At 30.8% G+C, this 24,378-nt stretch overlaps 1 protein-coding gene across 7 annotated transcripts in view; it reads left to right on the top strand.

The window, feature by feature from the left end:
• Positions 1-24,378, top strand: part of LOC143064862 (histone deacetylase 4-like) — a 131,418-nt gene that overhangs the window by 50,704 nt on the left and 56,336 nt on the right. For 4 of the 7 annotated variants that reach the window (XM_076238023.1, XM_076238017.1, XM_076238022.1 and 1 more), the window contains 5 exons: positions 70-138; positions 14,528-14,769; positions 18,355-18,490; positions 20,273-20,375; positions 21,986-22,086. In XM_076238023.1, coding sequence (XP_076094138.1) covers positions 70-138; positions 14,528-14,769; positions 18,355-18,490; positions 20,273-20,375; positions 21,986-22,086 — 651 coding nt within the window. Of the gene's footprint in view, positions 1-69; positions 139-7,702; positions 8,422-10,867; positions 11,048-14,527; positions 14,770-18,354; positions 18,491-20,272; positions 20,376-21,985; positions 22,087-24,378 lie in introns of those variants that run through there. The other 3 variants (XM_076238019.1, XM_076238021.1, XM_076238018.1) reach the window with 3 other exon arrangements.

The raw sequence follows: 24,378 nt of genomic DNA, 5'->3' as shown, positions 1-24,378 counted from the left end.
TCAGAATATTGTGTAAAAAGGTGTTTAATAAATGGCATCCATTTCCACCTGATTCTTTTTTATTTTCAGATCCATTGGTACCTCATGAATCCACGATGGAAATCAACAATCATTTTGCACATATTAGCAGAAAACCAGGTATGTGTTAAGTATCTGTTGATTGATCATTCCTCAACATATCACAAATGTAGTCATTTGAAGTTGCTGATTGAACAGTTAATTAATCTGTCTTTAAAATCTTTTTACAAGTAGTTGTTATACAGAATGTTGTTACATAAATGTCAGAAAACTGAGTAATTCTGTCTCATTTAATGTTGCTATATCAAATAGTTCAAAAAGGTGAACATCTGATTGAGATGAATTAGTGACTGACTATTTTGCATGATTTTGTAATTTTACAGCTACGCATCTACATAGTAGTGCATGACTGACTTAATGGGTTTAAATTAAAAGATGAATTTCAAGCAGTTAAAATGAATACTGATGATACCAGTCTAACAGAGGGAACAGTTTATATAGGCTCTATACAGCACTATTGGTTATACCCATCAAATAACTTAGACAGTTAAACAAGATATAAGATATTGTATTTGCTAAGTACAGGGGGTCAAAAATCAATGACATTTTAAATTTGTAAACAACTTCTATATAAGGTATTTGAACTGTTATTTATTGCCAGATGCAATGACAGTGGGATCCAGCAAGTCTGACGAAACACCTCTGCCATGTATATAAGAATAAGGAGATGAGGTATGACTGCCAATGAGACATTTCTATCCACTAGAGTAGGAAATAATTTAAAGTTGTCCTACTTGCACAGCCTGCTTTGAATGATTCTGATAAGTGTGTCGTATATGATTTTGTAGATAATTTAATGTAGATTTTAAATCAGGACAAGTTTCAGTTGGATAGACAACCGCTGAATCGAAATATAAATAATTGTGATTGAGTGTATATCTCTAAAATGGGAGTTGCATACCTTGTGTATTTAGGTATATAGGGAAAAAAAATCAAGAGACAGTGCCTGTGGGTACAAAGCACAAAAGATACTAACAAAAATATGTAACAGTAGTATACCTCTATTCAGTAGTCAAAAATTGATAAAGCTAAAAAAACACAGGTTTTAAAATATGAAAACTGTTATTATAAACAAAGCACATGTATAAATGTACCAGCAGTTACTAAAAACTAGTTCAAAGCAAATTGTTACTACTAAATAAATCATGTTCTCTCACACTGAATTGGTCTGTAATTCTAGACTTTTGCAAGTACATGAACAATTGACATTTGTATGTAATACTAAGACAAGGCAAGCATGAACATTGATCATGGGTCTGTAAAGGTTTCCGTAAATTTGGATGTCATAATACAAAATATCTGACGCCACAATGGAAAAGTGATTTTTGTCGAGCCTGCAACTTTTGTTGCAGAAAGCTCGACATAGGGATAGTGATCCGGCGGCGGCGTTAGCTTACTCCTTAAAAGCTTTATATTTTAGAAGGTGGAAGACCTGGATGCTTCATACTTTGTATATAGATGCCTCATGTTACGAAGTTTCTGTCAGTCACATGTCCAATGTCCTTGACCTCATTTTCATGGTTCAGTGACCACTTGAAAAAAAAGTTCAGAATTTTTGTAATGTTGAATCCTCTCTTATTATAAGTAATAGGATAACTATCTTTGGTATGTGCGTACCTTACAAGGTCCTCATGCCCGTCAGACAGTTTTCACTTGACCTCGACCTCATTTCATGGATCAGTGAACAAGGTTAAGTTTTGATGGTCAAGTCCATATCTCAGATACGATAAGCAATAGGGCTAGTATATTCGGTGTATGGAAGGACTGTTAGGTGTACATGTCCAACTGGCAGGTGTCATCTGACCTTGACCTCATTTTCATGGTTCAGTGGTTATAGTTAAGTTTTTGTGTTTTGGTCTATTTTTCCCATACTTTGTGCAATGAGTCTACTATGTTTGTTGTATGGAATGATTGTAAGGTGTACATGTCTAGCGGGCAGATGTCATCTGACCTTGACCTCATTTTCATGGTTCAGTGGTCAAAGTTAAGTTTTTGAGTTTTGGTCTTTTTATCTAATATTATATGCCAAAGGTCAACTATATTTGGTCATTTTTGGTGTATGGAAATATTTTATGATCTATATGTAAGTCCCGCAGGTTTTATTTGACCATGACCTCAATTTCACGGATTATTGCACAGTGTTAAGTTTTTGTGTTTTGGTCTATTTTTCTTAAACTATAAGTAATAGGTCAACTATATTTATTGTATGGAAGCATTGTTAGCTGTACATGTCTGCCTGGCATGGTTCATCTGACCTTGACCTCATTTTCATGGTTCATTTGTCTTTGTTTAGCTATCTTGGTTTATGTTAAGTTTATGTGGCAGTTGTTAAAGCTTTATACTTAGGACTATCAACATAATATCAATAATTAGTAAAGAAGGCGAGACATTTCAGTGTGTGCACTCTTGTTTAATAATGACGTCAATAGTTCAAGCAGGGTAGATTCTCGGATCAACCAGGACAGATTTCCAAAAATAGATAAGGTGACAAATATGAGCAATTTTCATGTGTCTGCTACTAGAACAAGATTAGTATGAACATTGTCATGTGTCTGTAATATCAGAACAAGACAAGTATGAACAATTGTCATGTGTCTGTAATATCAGAACAAGACAAGTACGAACCATTGTCATGTGTCTGTAATATCAGAACAAGACAATTAGGAACAATTGTCATGTGTCTGTAATATCAGAACAAGACAAGTATGAACAATTGTCACGTGTCTGTAATATCAGAACAAGACAAGTATGAACAATTGTCATGTGTCTGTAATATCAGAACAAGACAAGTATGAACAATTGTCATGTGTCTGTAATATCAGAACAAGTCAAGTATGAACCATTGGCATGTGTCTGTAATATCAGAACACGACAATTAGGAACAATTGTCATGTGTCTGTAATATCAGAACAAGATAATTAGGAACAATTGTCATGTGTCTGTAATATCAGAACAAGACAAGTAGGAACAATTGTCATGTGTCTGTAATATCAGAACAAGACAAGTAAGAACAATTGTCATGTGTCTGTAATATCAGAACAAGTCAAGTATGAACCATTGTCATGTGTCTGTAATATCAGAACAAGACAATTAGGAACAATTGTCATGTGTCTGTAATATCAGAACAAGACAAGTAGGAACAATTGTCATGTGTCTGTAATATCAGAACAAGACAATTAAGAACAATTGTCATGTGTCTGTAATATCAGAAGAAGACAATTAGGAACAATTGTCATGTGTCTGTTATATCAGAACAAGACAAGTAGGAACAATTGTCATGTGTCTGTAATATCAGAACAAGACAATTAGGAAAAATTGTCATGTGCATGTAATACTAGAACTGGAAAAGTATAAACAAAAATGGAAGAACAGAAAAGAATTTGTGTTCTGCAGGTAATGTTCTAACCGTATTTTGATTTTAGACTTGTCCATTTGACATACCCCTATTTGTGTTCTGCAGGTATTGTCCTAACCATATTTGGATGTGAGACCTGTCCATTTGACATACCCTATTTGTGTTCTGCAGATAGTGTTCTAACTATAATTGGATGTTAGACTTTAGCTATGGGACATCTCATAGCTATGGACTTTAGTTATGGGACATATCATGGCTATAGATGTTAGACTTTAGCTATGGGACATCTCATAACTATAGATGTTTGACTTTAGCTAATGGACATCTCATGGCTATAGATGTTAGACTTTAGCTATGGGACATCTCATGGCTATAAATGTTAGACTTTAGCTATGGGACATCTTTTGGCTATAGATGTTAGACTTTATTTATGGGACATCTCATGGCTATAGATGTTATACTTTACCTATGGGACATCTCATGGCTATAGACTTTAGCTATGGGAAATCTCATGGCTAAAGACTTTAGCTATGGGACATCTCATGGCTAAAGACATTAGCTATTGAACATCTTATGGCTATAGACTTTAGCAGTGGGACATATAGACTTGAGCTGTGGGTCATCTCATGGCTATATATGTTAGACTTTAGCTCTTGTACATCTCATGGCTATAGATGTTAGACTTTAGCTATGGGACATCTCATGGCTATAGACTTTAGCTTTGGTACATCTCATGGCTATAGATGTTTGACTCTAGCTATGGGACATCGCATGACTTTAGACATTATATTTTAGCTATAGGACATCTCATGGCTATAGATGTTAGACTTTAGCTATGGGACATCTCATGGCTATAGACTTTAGCTATGGTACATCTCATGGCTATAGATGTTTGACTCTAGCTATGGGACATCTCATGGCTTTAGACAGTATATTTTAGCTATGGGACATCTCATGGCTATAGATGTTAGACTTTAGCTACGGGACATCTCATGGCTATAGACTTTAGCTAAGGGACATCACATGGCTATAGACTTTAGCTAAGGGAAATATCATTGCTTTAGACTTTAGCTATGGGACATCTCATGGCTATAGATGTTAGACTTTAGTTATGGGACATGGGATATATCATGGCTATAGATGTTAGACTTTAGCTATGGGACATCTCATGGCTATAGATGTTAGACTTTAGCTATGGGACATCTCATGGCTATAGATGTTAGACTGTAGCTATGGGACATCTCATGGCTATAGTTGTTAGACTTTAGCTATGGGACATCTCATGGCTATAGACTTTAGCTATGGGACATCTTATGGCAATAGATGTTAGACTGTAGCTATGGGACATCTCATGGCTATAGATGTTGGACTTTAGCTATGGCAATACAATACTTCCTGGTAACAAACATCAATTATACAAATATATCTTGACAGTTATTTGACAACTCTGTTCTTACTATGCGGAAATGTCATGTTCTAATTACATATACGGTTTAATTAATTTGAATTTACCAAAAATATTGGAATGGAGGTGAACAAGTATATTTGAGAAGGTTCCTGAAAAGATACAACTGAAGATTACATTTTATAATCTATATGGTTAATTGTCCTCAAGATAAGTGGAATCTTGATTCTTTAAATATTTCTTGAAGATGCACCTCAAAAAAGTTATTAAACACAACTTCAGTGCTTAAACAAGTCCTAATTCCATTACTTAGTCTTATTTTACTACTTATATAAACAATTTACTACTTATATAAATGTTGTTTGTCTGTCAAAATGATATAACATTCTTGACTGGTATTAAATATAATGTGCACTGGAGTCTTTTAAGAAGATTTAAAAAAGTCTGACAATGTTACTAGACTGTGACCCCTCATAATGACGTCAATGCTTGTTTTTTTAAAAGTAATTTAAATGGAAATTTGGATATGAATTTTATAGAGCACAAAAGAATTATATTTTGGATTTGTATGGTTGATTATATATGACTATATATTTGAATTTGACAATTGAATTGAGGTCAGCCTTTTATTTTCAAAAACTGCAAAAACAACTAGCTTATTATGTTTAGTAAATTGATTGCTGTTTGCTAAAGACCAGTGGCAAATATATACAATGTATAATTCAAGATAATAAGATCATTTAGGGAAAATCTAATAGGTATGTTTTGCAAGTGGGTCAAACTGTGAAATCTAATAGGTATGTTTTGCAAGTAGGTCAAACTGTGATGCATAATGTGGATTTTTAACTGTTAAAATAATCAGAATGTTATGGTTATACATGTACTGAGCTATGGAAAAAAAACAATTGTCAAAATTTAAAACTAAAATGAAAGTAGAATGGACACGATCAAAACACTACTCTCAGAAATATCGATTCCAGTGATCCCTTACAAAAAGTTCAACTAAGTATGGAAAAATGCTGACAAATGTCATAGAATGCAAGACATTGGGATTACAATCAGGTGGTTGTAGCTGCCTTAAACTATTGGTATAAAAGCTTAATATTTTAGAGGGAAGAAGACCTGGATGCTTCATATCTTGTATACTGATTCCTTATGGTACAAAGCTACTGTGTGTCATATGTCTCTTGTCCTTGACCTAATTTTCATGTTTGAACAACTACTTAAAAAAAGTTCATCTGTTTTCTCAAGTGAATAACTATATTTAGTATATGTCTATAATATGGGTTAGTGTTACCATGCAAGCTCTTCAAATCTTGAAATACATGATTTGCTTGACCACAACCTTATTTCATGGATCAGGGATTTAGGTTAAATTACATGATTTAGTCTGTTTTTCATATACTGTTAGCAGTAGGTCAACTGTTAGGTGTGTGGAATGACTGAAGGTGTACATGTCGGTCTGGCAGGTTTCATGATGACCTTTACCATTTTTAAGATTCATTAGTCTGTTACATTAATGTGTGTTGGTCTGTTTTTCATGGTTCATTGGTCAATATTAAGCTTTCATGGTTTAGTCTGTTTTTTGTATACTTTAGCATTAAGTCACCTATATTTGGTGCATAGATAGATTGTTAGGTGTATATCATTGGCGGATCCAGGGGGGGGGTTTGGGGTTGGAACCCCCCTTTTTTTTGGCTGATCAATGCATTTGAATGGGAGCATATAGCTGGAAACCCCCCCCCCCCCTTTTACTCTGGGTTGGGAACCCCCCCTTTTTAAAATGGCTGGATCCGCCCCTGTGCATGTCTGTCTTGCTTGGTTAATTTACCCTGATCTTATTTTTGATTATTGATTATTGATAATGTTAAGTTTATGTGAAACTTATGTATTAAAAATGTATCGTTAGGACTATCAACATAAAATCAACCATGGTTAGTACAGGACAAACGTTTCAGCATGTTCACTCTTGTGTTTTTTTCACTCCAAAATACCAAAAAAAATGCAGTGATGATTCTTAGAACTCATATTTATTTCAAACTTATAGTTTAAGGTAGGTCTTTAAATTAAGTTTACATTCAAAGCTTTGGCTTTGGCTTTGAAGTAAGATTTACCAAAAGCAGGAAAAAGGGTATTTAACTGAGTAGAAATTCCATATGTAGGTGTGTTGCATGTTTATAAAGTAGAACTTTTGAAGGTAAATTGTTTTCTTCTATGATAATGAGCATCAGTTCCAACTTAAAGAATTGTTAATTGTTTTATAATTGTTTTCTGGGAAATCTCGGTCATGATTTTCAGTTAATGTTTGGGTCATTAACTCAGTTCAGGTTTGGGGGAGGTTCTATGTAGCACTTGTAAAAGGACATTTGATTCAGTAAGATAAATGTGTGTTATAGAATAAGCACTCCAGATATATACCAAACGTACTTCGACAACCATTCAGTCTGGACTTAGTGAAATATTATGAATTCATTGATTTCTGTTATCTTTATGACATGTCACCATGAAATGTATCTAATCTAAGTTATTATCGAAATTCATGTTTAATTAAAGTTGGATTAAAAAAATTTGAATAAAAGAGAGTACAAGTCTGAATAATGCATTAGGATACAAAAAGATTTGGAAAAATAGAGAAAAAAAATTAGTTCATCTGTTGTTAGCATTGCAATTATTTAAATGTTTTGACTTTTATTGACGTCATCCATTTTATCATTATTGAGTGTTTTGAAAAGACAATGGTTGAGTACTTCACATTTCCAGCTACAATTTGTAGTGTAGTTTCCTGGATTTAAAATCACAGGATTAATATCGTGACTGTATGAAAATAAATACAAATCTTTGTCATGAATTATTAAAGGCAGTTTATTTTAAGTAATGCGGGTGTACATGAAACTTATAATAGATATCTGACAGGCTAACAGTGGAAGAGTTTGTAAAGTTTTTGAATGCTACTTTACATTATAAAGAATTGTTGAAATATTCATATTTGATAATGGCTTGTTTACTAAGGATATGTACATGATGTATAGAGACATAACCTTGAGAGCTATTCATTTTGATTTTGTTATATAGAATGCATCAATAGATCAATTACAAATGAATATAGTTACAATTTAACTAACATTGAAGTGTTTTGATCAGTTCCCAATATAAATGGATATCATATTAAAAAATAATAGATTTTGTTGAGACCAATACAACATCTGGATAGGAATACTATATATGACAGATGGATTAAAGGAATAGAAGTTTAACAAGGAAATATAAACTACCATAATACAATGACATACGATAAAAGTGTATAAGATTGAAGCTACAGAAATTATTGCATTATTTTTCAACATAAGACACAGCCCACAAGGATCTATTTGTGATTCCATATAAATATAGCAGCCTGTCTCTAATTGACAATTCTTTTATAATCATCCTGTGATAACATAGTTCATGCTTCTATAAATAGCCACCAATATTGATTCCAAAATGTGGAATTTATACAAACAGCAGACTGTATTCCCAATGTTCCATCAACAGCAAGGGAATTCAGAAGTTCACTGCCCATTTTTTTATTCAAGACCTTTTAGAGGTAAGAATATTTTTCATTTTGTTTGCAGTCTTTTTAAATGATAAAATATACACATATATAGGTCAAGTGCTTTATCATGAAAATAGGTCATCATACAAAAAATCAGTGAAGTAAAAATATTAATGATTTCAATGGCCTTAAGAAATAGTTTTAGAATTACTTGGAAAATTGGAAAAGAGTTGAACCCTGAAGATTTTAATTTATCAAAGATTTTAATTTTTTTTGTTGGATTTCAGATGCTTTGGTTACAAATTAAATTTTCTTGTGTGTAATAAAATATTTAGGTGTAAATATCAGACTAAACCATGGATGAAGGAATATGAATGTTGTAGTTTTGTCGTAAATTAGCATCTTTTACATTTTTTCTCTAACAACCTCAGTTGATGTACATTATGTTAATGATACCATTGATAGAATTACAGGTAACATATTTATAAATGCCTTTGAGATAGGGAAGTGCCAAAATATTGTGATTTAGTTATGTGCAGAGGACATTATTTCAAATAACAGAATTTAGATGTTCAAAATAGTCTAAATGAAAACCAACTTCCCATTGATGGTGTAATAATCTGTTTTAAATTTCACATTTAATGGTTATTTTCCTATGAATTAATCACTAATATAAAAATAACTTCAATTTCAAGTTTTGACACCACATTTAAATTTAGTCACAAAATGCTACAGAATATAAGTTTTGACTTTGTCTTTTGATTTCTCTCAATGAATTGGCAGACAAAGCAATGATTAGAGATGACCAATAGGCTTATCTTGTGTTAATTACAATAAAGGAGCTTTACATAAAAATAAAAAGATGTTGCGTGATTGCAAATGAGACAACTTTGTACCTAAGAGACCAAATAATGTAGATATAAGCAACTGAAGCCAACTACATGAAAATCTGTCTCGAGTCATCAGGTTTTAAACTGGCAAGTTCAAAGATGTACTAAGATTGCCAAAAATATTTCAAATGATTCTGCTTCAACAATGGACAAAACCCCTTAAGTATGTATTAAGCTATAAAAGACCAAGACTTGAAAAAAGTTAAAATTGATCTATGTGATATCAAAACTGTAATCAAAGTCACCAGTGTTATTTTGATGAATATTTTTTGGCTATCCGAGGTCTTTCTCTCTGTGAAAGTTTCAATAGTTTATAACAGTGGTCACTTTGTCTTTGACCCCTCTAGGAGACCCTGTATTGTTGGCTTTAATTTTATGCTAATTTCTAAAATCTGAACATTTTTTTATCAGATAATTTTTTGAAAATCATATATCCATTGACATAAATGTTAACAAATTTTGTAATATTATGGATGAAATAATATTGTAGTACAAATTGATCGATCATTAAAGGTGTTATCAAGCTAGTTAATACTTGTCATCATATAACTTAGTGTATTTTTTTCGGTTTTTACTGGTTTTTACATGATTTAGTATTAAATAGGTCAGTGAGAAATTATTTCAAATAACAGCTGGTTTGATTTTTATCAAACATATACTTATTATTCATTGCCCCACTTTTTAGATTAAGTTGAAAAATAAAGTTTAAGAAAATGACTATTTATGGGTTAACATGTATACAGTTGGTTATTTTCTTGTGTTGATTAAGTATCTGTAAAGTTTGCATCCAGTGGTAGATCCAGAACTTCTTATAAGGGGGTGGGAACTGACTGACCTAAAGGAGGACTCCAGTCATGCTCAGTGATTCCTTATTCAACAAAATTTTCCCCATGAAAGGACTGCATAGGAAGAACAGTAATATAGGCAGTAAATGAAAGGTGCATGTTAGGTTTTAGAATTGATTTTCAGTGTTTTAGCTAATTCTATGTAAATCCGTGGGAAACAGTGTGGCCGACCTATCGAATGTATAGGTTGATAGACTTCACAATTGTATGAATGTTCCGTTCATTTAACATAAAATACTCATAATTTTATTGATGATAATGGATTATTAATTTTGCCACACAGGAGTATTTTATTTTAATTAGAGATAATTTTGATGAAACCTTGAATCATAAGTTGCCTATTTATGTCATCCTTACATCATTTAAATATGTATTTAGGTTTATATTTATTAAAATAAGTGTTGTCATGTTATCACTTACGTGATTTATTAAACCATGTGCTAGAGCCCCGAGCAGTCCTTGTCATTTCTGTCGCGTTTCAGGTAGTAAGACAATTTTGGGAATGCTCGTTTACCTTCTTCCAATTATTATATGGTTTGTCTGTAAAAGTGGAATTATTTTGGAAGTAGTATCAGTGAAAAGTGACATGAACCATCAAATATTGATGATTTTGGATCAGAAAACAGAATGTATGGATAAATAGCTAAGTGAATTTTGTGTCTTATTGCCTCACCTCTAAAAGGTTTATAATTAGTGTCAAGATCAAACTAGTTGATCAGTGTATGAATTTATTTTCACGAAGGAATAACTAATATTGAATAAAACAATCTTACACTGTTTGTGGATACTTGAATAGTTTCAAACTACCATCAGATATGACAAAGGAAGAAACTAAATCAGTGTTTAAGGTTCCATCAGTTCCTATGTGGAAACAAAAATTGTACAAAAAAAGATTACGTTATTGTGCTTGCGATCAACAACACCTGCATGGCTACCAAAAATGTAAGTCCTTAAGACTGAGACTCTACAACAAGCCAAGTTGTGGCAAATATATAGGTGTCTTTCATATTTTAACCTGTCTTATTTTATTATAATTACTGGTACATGGGGTACACATTCAATTTATATATCATGTGAATAAATTATGTATAAGAATGGTTGATTTTTAAAAATAATACTTTAAACTTAAAATAAAGACAAAGTTAGCTAACATTTGCCAAATTTAAATGATATGAAAGAAATAAATTAAGATCTTGCCCATCTTTATGTATAAATAAGTTTGTATAAACACAAATAACAACTTTAAATGTCTGTGATAATTTTCAATTAGTTAAAGCACCTGACCCATATGATTTGTGGGATATTTTTAGTTCTTCATGTTTATCTTGTCATCTCAGGTGTACATAAATAGATAGGCCAAAATGAAAAATTATGGAAACAGTTACATTTATGTATTTAATATCAGGGATATGAACAAGAGCAATGTAAAGCTATGTTGTCACTTGTATCAAGGTTTTCCATCAAAAACTTGATCACAGAAAACTTCTGGTAATTTGTCAAATAAAATGTGGAACTCCAGGCATTCAGAGTAAAATGGCTCCAAAAATTATCCCATAGAAAGAATACATTTCTTTTTCGCTGTCTTATGTGAAAATTGGTTGTTATTGTTTTGAGGAGAAACATTTTTCATTTTTTCTTTGCACCAGACAAATATGACTTTTTCTTTGTACTCTATTCAATCAACTTCTCTTTTAATTGTTATGCCCCTTCTGTAACAGAAGAGATATTACATGTAAGTGTTACCCCTGTCCCTCCCTCCATCAGTTCCAAAATTAGTTTCTTTTCTCTGACACTAAACCAAATTAAGGAAAAGTGGTATGATTGCCAATGCAACAACTAGCCACCAAATTTCAAATGAAGTTGATGGTAGCATTTATACACAATGAGAAAAAAAAACATACCATTAATGCTTATTACCACAAAACACAGATCAAGTTTGAATTTGAGTTGCATCACTTTCACTGTTCTTGAGTTATGTCCCTTTATAAAGTTGTACTCAAGCGGGGGAATCAGCTGTGTCCTATTGCTAATTGGTAACTGCAAACTATATTTTAGTTGAAGAGATCAATTAATGACAATGCATAATGATGTGGTCAAATTTTTTAAAAAGAAAACGCATTTTGAGCTTGAAGCTTGTAGCCTCTTGAAAGATCATTCAAGGTGTGATTAAAAGATTCAGTTTTGGACAGATTGAAGAGTGTTATGAAATTTTTTTAAGCAGAAATTGAAATTACCCAGCATTAGTCTTTTAGAAGTTAGATAGCCTTACGCGCATAAAAAGTTTTTCTCATTAAATCTATTACTAAGTATATTGACAAGGATCTAAAATTTGGCACAGTTAAAAGTACAGCAGGAAAATTCAGATAGCAAAAATAAAATATTCCTAAACATCAAGAGGTTTACATGAAACTCAGTTTCCAGTTATCTGATTTGATAAACAGCAATAAAAATCAGAGACTGTTTCATCAGAGAAACAAGTTAATTATATAATAACAGATTTGAAAATTTTGTTTAATCTCATTGAAATATAATCTTGAAAAAGTTTACATATAGATTTTTGTTTTGACTAGTAAGTTCTATTTCTGTATGCTGGAACTGAACAAAGTGTGAAAACTGGGTAATTATATGAATATGCTATAGTAGCAATGACGTTTTGGAATTAACAAGTTCAAAATATCACAGATTCTGTAAATTAATGGCAAAGACACAAAGTTGTAAATGGCCTTTTCTGATCATTTATGACGTTGGTGTTTTGTGTAATTTTTGTAAGTTGTTGTTGACTTTTACAATGGACATTAAAAACGGTAAGTTTTTTTTTCTTATTTCTCTGTTTCAGTAAAGAAATGAACAATAGAAGAATATTATGTTGCTTGAGATTTTGTTGACATACCTGTAGACAAAAAATAAACCACTGAAAGATTTGACAATTTATCATATAAATAAGCATTATTTATATTTTGTAGTAAATACTTTGGTTTTATTGCAGTGGAATATATTTAAAAAGCAAGCTCTCTGCTGAAACTGGAGTAAAAACAAAGACTTTTCTCATAATGCATGTTGTTTGTGTTTTTATGGTCATCTGATGAGTTAAGCCTTTTTCAACTGATTTTTATAGTTCGTTCTTATGTTGTACTGTTATACCACTGTCCAAGGTTAGGGGGAGGGTTGGGATTTCACTAACATGTTTAACCCCACCACATTATTTAAGTATGTGCCTGTCCCAAGTCAGGAGCCTGTAATTCAGTGGTTGTCGTTTGTTTATGTGTTACATATTTGTTTTTCGTTCATTTTTTTTATATAAATAAGGCTGTTAGTTTTCACGTTTGAATTGTTTTACATTGTCTTATCGGGGCCTTTTATAGCTGACTGTGGTTTACATTGTCTTATCGGGGCCTTTTATAGCTGACTGTGGGGTATGGGCTTTGCTCATTATTGAAGGCCTTACGGTGACCTATAGTTGTTAATGTCTGTGTCATTTTGGTCTCTTGTGGACAGTTGTCTCATTGGCAATCATACCACATCTTCTTTTTTATATGATAATTTTATGTAAATGTAATTGTTCACTGAATGTAATGTACTTATAAATATTTATCCCCCCCCCAACCCTAAACAAAAGAACTTAAAATTAAAATGTAATAGCATAAAATAGAAGTGTTTCAAAGAAGGTTCTAATGAAGATTATTTAAGGAAGACAAGCCTTGTTAGATAAGCCAGTATTACAGGCATAAATCTACCACATTCTGAGCTACAGGAATAAATTCAAAGAACGACTGATGTTAATAGCTGTAAGTGACCTTTTCCTAGTGAGAAATGACAACAATATACCTTATAGTAATCTTAACAAACTGGTTTTACTAGTCCGTTAGGTGTGAGGAAAAATAAAGATTGCTGCATGTTATTTTATATGGAGGATTTATTTAGATTTGTTGAAACATATTAAGAATAGTGTAATTTGAATCTATAAAATAGTTATTGAATGATGGAAGCTGAAGGTCTGGAAATTTTGTTTTTCTTGTCAGGACTTGAATTGCTAAATGTTCAAATAGTTTAGTTGAGATTTATTGAAGAAAAAGGCAAACAATACTGAAACCTGTATTTGAAATTATTTAGAAAAATCGTCACATCATTTACCAAATTATGGCATCTTTGTATTATTGTATTTACTGTTCCTTTCAAAATAAGATATTGTTATACTGGTATTGAAAAAAAAGATCCAATTGAATCTTTTTTTAAGATTTATGCAGTAATGGGACTATCGCAAAGTTTTTGGTTGATGAACGAATGCAGTTGACCTGACAGCTGAAATCTGAAGGCTTTTAGCATAATTTTAGAGCTTTGCTGGAAACAATTATGCATATAAAGTTATAACTTATTATTCGAACCAACATCATATTTATGGATTGATGTTTATTTTCCTTTCAGATATAAACCAGTCTCCACTAGGGTCACCTATATTGGAGCGTAGACATCCATCTGCCAATATGTACAGTAATGATCAAATCCAGCAACAGATAGCATCACTAAAACAACAACAAGAATTTCAGCAACGTCTTCTTGTTGAACAATTCAGACAGCAGCAGCAACAGATGGCACAAGAACACGAGAAACAGTTGCAAGAACATATAAAAGTGCAACAGGTACAGGAACACATTAAAATGCAACAGGTTAGAAGAACATGTTAATTAAATGGTGTTTATTATAAATTGTCACCTTGTAGTATTCCTTGACTGTTATACATGAAAGTTGTATAAGTTGTCACTTGATGTTTAATGTCATTCTGTTGTTACTGGTGAGTATCTTCTATAAGTTTGAGTTGACTGGAATATGTTTTTGCTCCTTCGTTTACAACATGAAGACATATTTCATTATTTTCAATTAAAATCACCGTATACCACAACAATGTTACATTTTAAAAACAAAATTTCACAGTGTGAGTTAAATTCAGTCTTTCAGAATTTGATGTGGACTTTTACCTTAAAAAAAATACCAGTATATAGATTTAAAAATGAAATGACCAGATTTATCGATCTCTAAGTGATTTTGAAATATGCGTTTAAACTTGAACAGTTTGAGTTAAACATCAAAATAAAACCCCAAAATAATTAAATGTCTAGCAGCAAAAAAATTGATGAAAGTTGGAATGGTTCCTGCTGTGATTTTTAATAAGAACTCTTGGTTGTATTCTACCTGTTTTAGAAGATCAATAAATATGTCACTTAGAATAGAATCTGTTAATATGTTCTTAAACTATAAGTTGTGATACAAGGGTCCAGAAAAGGTCATGACAGGTTAATTACAGACTTGAGGGTTCACAAGTATATTTAATGCTGCCACATTCTTTATGTTCCTGTCAAGTTGATGCTAAGATTCAGGTTGTTGTTGGTTACCTTTCCTGTCTGATATTTATTTTTATTTTTTCTGTACTTTAGTAAAATTAGGCAATTGGTTATCTCTGATTTTTTTTCCATTTTTTCCATGTGTGTACCTTTATAGCTTACTATACAGTATGACTTTTGCTTATTATTGAAGGTCATACAGTAACCTATATAGTTGCTTACATCTAAATCATTTGGTCTCTTTTCGACAGAGGTCACCTTGACAATCATACCACTTCTTCTTTTAACATTTGCCAGTCTTGACAAAAATTCAAACACAAATTTCTGAAATAAATATTCAGAAATCTTATATTATAAGTTATGAAGATCTGTGGTTCTGTTTTTTAGTCAACATCATGTTATGAATAATAATTAGCCAGTTATTATTTGAATACCTGTCAGATCTAAAAAAAAAAAAAAAAAAAAGTATAAACAAAGTAGTTTACCTGGGCAGTTTACCTGTGATGAGAGGTCATTGTCAGTAACATTTCTGTACAACAAAAAAATGGTTGCAATGAATGCTAATTATATTATTTTAACTTCTGAAGATTAAATGTACAAACTAAAAAAAAAATGTGTTTTCTTAAACATTACTTGAAATTTTTTTTTATGACAATACTTATTTGTAATTACCTGATTTTTTTTTACTTTTATAAACCAGTTTACACATTCCATTTATTTTTCTTATTAACCAAGAACATTAATTTTATAAATCATTACACAGAAACTATATAGTTATTGCATCACAAACAAATATTGGCAAACTACAAATTATATTTTTTTCTAAAATGCAAAATTTTTGAAACTGAACCTTCCTGGATGATGAATATGAAAACTGAATATCAAACTTTAAAAAATGACTGAGGTTAAAAGTGAAAAGTTTTTCTTTTTTGTTGTGATTTATCTGAATTTTGTATATTGGTTTATTGTTGATTAAGATTGAAGTTTTCTTGGTTATGGACTGTCTTATAAATCCTGTAGGCGAAAATAATTAATCATCATAAGTTGGAAAAGTTCCTGATGAGATGGAAAAATAAAACTTGTTAGCAATCCCCCTTGCTTCCTATTGTTTGCCAAGATTTCTTTCCTAAAATAGTACAATTATACCAACACTTCTTTGGAAGCCATCGATCCGTTGTTAAATATAGCATCGCTGAAGGCAATAAAACATTATTCCATTTTCCAATGGTAGAAGATGTTTCTATATTTTTGTCTCCTAATTGATTTTGTAGAGCTTCTCAAATTGATGGAAATCTATTTATTGTACGATGTTACTATAAATAGGCTTATTTGTTGTAGAAAAAATAGACTTTTTGATTGACAGGATAGTTTTAATTCTAAAAGCGTTGTGCCATTACTTTTGTAGTTGGAAAGGAATCGATTGAATTTCCTTGTAGATTTATGGTGAAATCGTGTTTTTTGTAGAGATGAATCATTTTGAACTTAAAAACTTTTCCTTAAAAAGTTTATTTCAATATAACCTTCATGTGTATATCAGAATGTTTTTACCAAAATACATTTGTTATATATGTATACTTTACAATCCGTAACAAGCATTTATCACCTATATATACATTATAACTTGTAACAAGCTCATGTTCACTTTCTGAAATAATAATACTGGTACTGTATTCATTTCTTAAAGAAAAAAAATTAATTTGTATCATTTGAATTAAAAATCAAAAGTAGGATATGTGTTTAAAAATGAAAATGAAAATGTTGATGATGGATTAGAATCTATACCTGTGTTATGATATATCCAAACATATATTGCTGTTGTATCATTGTATGGAAATGTTATAAGGCAAGAAAAATATATGTCTGTTAATAGTCCCAACCCCCAAACCATACTTACAATTACCAACCCTAACATTTTTATGAGTATTTCTATAAGGAGTTTTCACCACCATATCAGTTGTCCTAACAGCTAACTGTTTATATTAATATATGCAACACAATTGATAGAACAAATATTTAATCATCATCAATTCCACCAAAAACCTGACCGACTTACTCTATGATTTATAGGAAGGAACCCTTAAATACATATAATTGTTTTCCTTATTAAATTATTTATGTCAGTATTGTCTATCTGTAAAAATGATCAGTATTGTCTGTATGTAGTATGTTACAACATAATTTATTTTACAACTATGAGTCTGTTATCAGCTTTACTGTTACAGTAAAGAATTATTTTTTTTTCAATAAAAGTTGAATTGTTTTCAAAGCATCAAGAAATTTGTATTTTAAGATATACTATACAAATCATTAGTCCAACCCCTTTTTGGGAACGTACCAGTAGTCAAAAGGAAAAGGGCCAAAATTGGTTAAAAACATATTTTTCACTAATTACATATGTTTACATATGTTTTGATCAGGAATCCCCTCCATGTTATTTTTAAGAGGGTGACTTACATATTCTTCCTGTATATGATGTATATTAGGGCTCTGGATTGAGTGTCTATAGCTTAATGTTGAATGAAATCAATCTGATTTTTTAAGGGGGATTCTAATAATTCTGAAATAATAGTGTGATTTTTATTGATGAGAATAATAAATATGAGACTGGGTGAATATGGCAATAATAAAAACTTGCATTCTGATATCTAATACATATATCTGTTTCCGAACATAATCTAGTATTAGTGTTTATTTCTCAAAAATGCAATAATAAATGCACACAATAATTTCTGAATTTACAGTACATGTAATTTCTTGGATAGGAATTTGTCCTTTGCTATGTTTAAGATGAATTAGGAATTTTGGAGCTAATTATACAGGAAAATTTCAAAACCAACTTGAATCCATGTGTAGTTTAGTTAAAATCTGTTCTAGATTCATTTTGTATTTTAATCTCAAAGTTTATTGTTCCAGCATTTAGTGATGTTACAAAAACAGCAAGAATTTCTTCAAGAACAACAAAAACTTCAAGAAAGACATCGACTGGAAAAGGAACGCATGGAGAAAGAAAGATTAGAACAACTAAAAAATAAAACAAAGAATGAAGAAAGTAAGTGTCAGGATGGAGAAACACATAGAGTTATTCTTGTCATTCTTTATGTTCACATTATTTTCATTTTGTCTTTGCTTTGCCTTCAGTTTCACAATGAAAAGAACCTGGTGTTTTGCCGAGTTCATTTACAGCAATTAATTTGAACAAACCATAAAAATAAAACATTCAGAAAAACCATGATAGTAGGTTGGATGGATACTTCTGAAAACAATGTAATGAAAAAAATCCCCCTAGTAAATGTCAGAATACTACAATAACACTAAAATGAGTATATCAGTTATGTCCGTCTTAGTGAATTATAAGACTGAATAAGAAAATGAATTGAATTTATTCTATAAATGTTCTTCCTTAAGAATATAAATAATATAAAAAGTACATTCGTGATTGACATTATCCTGAAATAGACGTTACAGTCGTAATGGCATTACTTCAGATTTAGTCCGATAAAAATAACTAACTGATTGGCCATTAGAGATACTAGAGATAATTCTTTATAAATGATTTTGTTGCTATTTGTAGAGATATTTTATTTTTATAAGCGTTTTTAATGAATATCTTTTTTCTGTAGTTATACGGTTTGTTTTATTATTACAAGTTTTTGAAGTGGAACTGAAATAGATAATTTATAGATAGATATATTTAGAAGCCCTTGAAATATTAGTAGTAAAATAGATAATATCCTACTCTCTAAGCAATGTTTTATAATTAAATGACATTTCTTAGGAATTTGATATTCAGTTAACTATTGTTTTTTTTTTTAGAAATTGTTTGATTTTATGTTTATTAGGTTTTTGTTTTAGTCTTGAACAGATTTTTGTCTATACCTTTCTCATAGCTGCGGAACCGTAGCTCTTAGGTCCTTATGCTATTTTTTGACTATTTGCGGACATATCTATGGTCCGCAAATAGTCAAAAAATAGCATAAGGACCTAAGAGCTACGGTTCGGCAGCTACCTTTCTCATTGCTGTAAATAAGAATTTATTTTTTTTTGTTGCTGTTTACTTGATCCTTGTTCTGTTTTGAAATGTTTTCTGCATTGTTGTGATAATGCCTTTTTAGATTGGAATCTGTTTCAATGTTTGTTTTTTTCCGTGTGTTGAATGCATATTACAGGGGTTAATAGTGTATTGATCTGTGTGGCCATCTATCTCTCTGTTCATTCCACTACAAGTTTATTTTTCTGTAAAGTACCATTTTAAAGGGAGTTAAATGTCACCATTGAATACATCAAGTTATGAACTGTTAAAAATTAAATGTCCAATGGATTGTGGAGTCTTGATTTCATTAATTATTGATGCAAGTCATATTTTCTGCCCCCATCAAATTTGCCCTGATTTTCCAGTGGGAGCTCAATTTACGGGCCCTTAGTTTTGGTTGTTCTACTTTACAGAACCTACTTATTTTGTTATTTGTTAATTTGGTCTCTTCGTGGATATGCATGAAATATTCAACACTTAATGTGAAGCAAGCACCAAACACATTGAAGATATGACCTTTTTATAAATTAGATGCAATAGGATGCAACTTCAGTTTCATTCTGCATGGTGAGGTTGTTTGTCATTGTCATGCATCTACTGTTTAGTCTCAAAACAAAACAGAATAAGCCTCGAAACAAAAGTGATTCCACATTATAATTTTCCAGGATTGAAATTTTGAATACCACTTCTATATCATAATTTTTGTTTCATCTGTGACAAAAAAAGATAATGCATAAACTTGAATGATAGATACGTTTTGCTGCTATATACTTCTGACCTCTGCTATGTTCTTATTTATAGGTGCTGTGGCCTCCTCTGAAGTCAAACTACGTCTGCAAGAATTTGTTTTAACAAAGAAACATAGAGAAGCTGCAGCCAGAAATTCTCCTCCATTCCATAATTGGTTTGTATAATATATATTTCTTCTTGCTTCCAGATTATACTGTCAAACTATGAAGCAGCTATATATGACACAAGAGTTGTTTACAAAATAAAACTTCTGTGAAATAGTAATTGAATGGTGATGAATTTAGCTATTCTTAATATTTCGAGAATAAAAAATAATATTTTATATTATTTCATCAAGCAAAATTAGAAAAGTTGGATACTTTGAAGTCTTTATAAAAAGAAGATTTGGTATGATTGCCAATGAGACAAATGACACAGAAATTAACAATAGAAATTAACAATTTGATTGTCCATGTTTTTTTTTATTAATCAATAGGTAATAGGTAAGCTTATTGTGTCTATGTTTTCTTTTAGTTTAAACATATTTATTTAGAGTGGATTGGGAAACAAGTTTTTCAACTTATATTAATTCCTTTCCACTTTGAGGGTGCGAGTGCTGCCTTGTAGCGGCATTAGCCTGCTCTTTTTCGAAATCTACAAGGGTGTCTTATGTTTTCTTTGTAAGTTGAACATAGCCAGGTGACCTTGACCTCATGTTGATTGACTGATAAGTGTCTGTGATTCAATCAGAATAGAAGTGTTGTATGTTCTAGATTTAGTATCTGTTGTTTGTTAGTCTACTGTAAGGTCATTTGCTGAGCCTGGTACTGGAAATCACACTTTCAGTGTATTTTTAGCCGTAATATATTTCTTATGTTTTTTTTTTATATAAACTATATAATATAGTTATTAAATCTTGTTTTTCTTTTTATCAATTTTCCTATTTCTAGATTGAAAATACTATATTAATCTGCAAGCAAATCATATATATGAAATGTATATGAATTAAACAAATGTGTCTTAAATAGGATAAAGTTATAATAGGCTTATATTTAGTAATTTCATTTTAAGGAGATTTGAATGATAACTGTATTTAAATATTTACACAAATTAAAGATATGTACTTCTAATTCAAATAAAATATGTTTGACAAATTAATTAAGACAATTTTCCTATAAATATATATAAAGACATGTATACGCAATAAATTGCATATTAACATATTAAAGTGTTTACTTTCTATTCAAACATGAAGTTTTTAGGCAACACCTATAATATTCCCACCCTGGAGCAAATAAAACCGTCTTGGCTTTAATGAAAATTATTCCGACATCTTATTAAAAAGTAACTAATTCTGTCCAATATTTTTTCTGATGAAGAATCTGAAAATAATTGTGGCTTACATAAAAGATATAGAAAAATATAATATTCTGTTCATAGATTAAATAGTTACAATGTTTATGGGTGTTTAAACATTTAAAATTACTGTACAGTTCAGATAATGGTTTAATAAGTTCAGCATATAGGCCACAGGGAGAACATACCACCAGGAGAACAATAAAGTTTTCAGATGCCGTTGAACAGTACTCTTTTCACAAAAAATCTTACTAATAAAATTAATCATAAGTTATACTGAAATGTGTATGACTTGTAAATATTTTTACTCTTAATATTTTTTGTAAAGAGAGACACTGTATTAGATATGGCATGACTATCAAGTCTGAACTTCATAGAGAAACTGACAAAGAGGAATTATGACTCCAATTATATTCTTTATTATTTCAGGGTTGAACAGAATTCACCACCACAATCTGGCTTATCACCCCCTTTTGGTCCTCATCTTCTTGGGAAATATGACAGAGACGATTTCCCATTACGTAAAACAGGTAGGTTCAATACTACATTGTTTTTATGGCATCATGTGGATTTCATTATGTTCTGTAGATGTTTATTTATTTATTTTTATACTTGCTCACATTTTAACTTTATACATCTGATGAAACAAACAAAAAAGTTATCCACATCTTTGACATATATAACATGAAGAGAAAATGGGGGCATATCAGACTACCATTGGATTTTGAACAAATAATTATTTTGCTTTGTACAAATTTGTGAGACCAGTTGCATAGATGTTACGGTGATAAGATGAATTGTTTAATAACAGCAAGGAGAACTTAATTAAATTTTCCTGACTAGTACATGTATAACACAACAATCCTGAATTTTATACACCAGTAAACCAGAGAACTTGTATAGCTTTTCCTAATAAGTACTCAATCAAATAAAACAACAATCTTGAACTGAATATACCAGTACACTAGAGAACTTGTATAGCAATTCCTAATAAGTACTCAATCAAATAAAGCAACAATCTTGAACTTTATACACTAGTACAATTATTTTTTAAAACTGTTCACTAACTACTAGTATCTAACATCTGTCATTTTCTCCATAGTTTATTTTTTTTTATTGTAAATACCTGATTTCTGTAACAGCTGTAAATTTCATGGTCACATATTAGACATATTTTTTTTTAACAAATGGGTTCAGTGTAAAAAGTGAATTATCCTGAAAAATGGAAGGGAAATCAAATGATCTATGACATAATTTATAAAATGAAAATAAAGTATGATTACCAATGAATCAACTATCCATGAAATGAAGTGGATGTAAGAAATATAGGCCTTAAACATGAAAAATATAAAACGGCAGGGTTAAACTTGTTTGTAGGCACTCAATCCTCCCCTTAACCTGTGATAGTGGTGTTACAGCACAACAAACTATAAAAAAACAGTTGAATAGGGCTTACAAATCCAAATCAGTCTATTTTCCCCACCAAATTAACATTCAAAACAAGGTTTTGTTGTGCAGATCGCCTTCATATTGTCTTGCAAACTGTAACATAGTGAACTAGTAAGTAAAAAGTCCCTCTGAACATGTAGGTCTAGTACAAAGGAGAGTTCATATTCACATTAACATGCTCTTGTTCTCAATATGCATTTAATTGGCCATTGGTTATTAAACAGCCTTGCATCATAATCATCATCATGAAATAACTTAATAGAATTGAAGGTTATAACCAAGGCCCCTTACAAATTATCACATCCAATATAAGATGATATTTTTTGCCTTTTCCCCTTTTTCAGTAAATCTTTCCCTCAAATGATTTCAATATTTCTTTAAAAAAAAACAATGTTACATTAGATTTTGATAATCAATCTTTCAAAGCAAGGAGCCAAAGCAATTTTTTTTGTCTTTAAGATGTTTTAATGTGGGTCATTATGAAAAAGTATATGTTATGAGTAACAATTGTAATTAACCAGTACACTAACATGTTTGTGTTAAATTATGTTTTGCATGATGTTCCTGTCATGACAGAATTTAGTAATGAATACTTATATTTATAAATTACTATATTCAAGGTACTGAAATTATGGATGTGTATGAATGTTTTTTTTTAATGAGCCAAACACACTTATTTTTGTACCAAATGTTCAAACATACATTTTAACTGACACTTTGATTTTATTTTTTTTTTCATGACCTTGCAATTTATTTTTTAAAAACTTCTACCGTAGATTGAATCAGTATAAGTCCTGGTATATTATTAATGTTCTGTACAACACAGTAGCTTGAACCAGTATAAGTCCTGGTATATTATTAATGTTCTGTACAACACAGTTGACACGACATCTGTGACATGAAATGTGCTAGAATTAGTCTTGTTTATGTTTTATGTTGCCATGAATGCAAAGGCAGTAGGAATTGTATTGAAAGTTTTGCATGCTTCTCATTGTGGGTTTTTATTTGAAATTTTTGAGAATCTCTTTCTTTAGATTGATTTTTGTGTGTGTTTAAAAAATATATAAATAATTAGACTTGCTACTAATTTTCATGAATAATTAATCTGTTGATACATTTTCTTAAACATAAATCATTTTCAAAACACAAAATATTGCAGCAGCTTAAGGACTTTTGATTCATTAAAAATATAGTAGAGCATTTATAAGGAAAAAGTAATAAAGTATGATTTATAATAGATTCTATTTTGTTATGTAGCAAGATAACAGTGACCTGATTTGGTTTTTGATTTCCTATCAGAAAGTTAAAATTGTTATTTCCTTTTGTTAAAACAGCGGGAGCTTTAAGGTTCACTCTTGTCCATCTGTACTTAG

The sequence above is a fragment of the Mytilus galloprovincialis genome, chromosome 2 (genome assembly GCF_965363235.1).
Source record: "Mytilus galloprovincialis chromosome 2, xbMytGall1.hap1.1, whole genome shotgun sequence".
Lineage (NCBI taxonomy): Eukaryota > Metazoa > Mollusca > Bivalvia > Mytilida > Mytilidae > Mytilus > Mytilus galloprovincialis.
The sequence above is the reverse complement of the archived record's forward strand: the minus strand, read 5'-3'. Positions and strand labels throughout refer to the sequence as shown.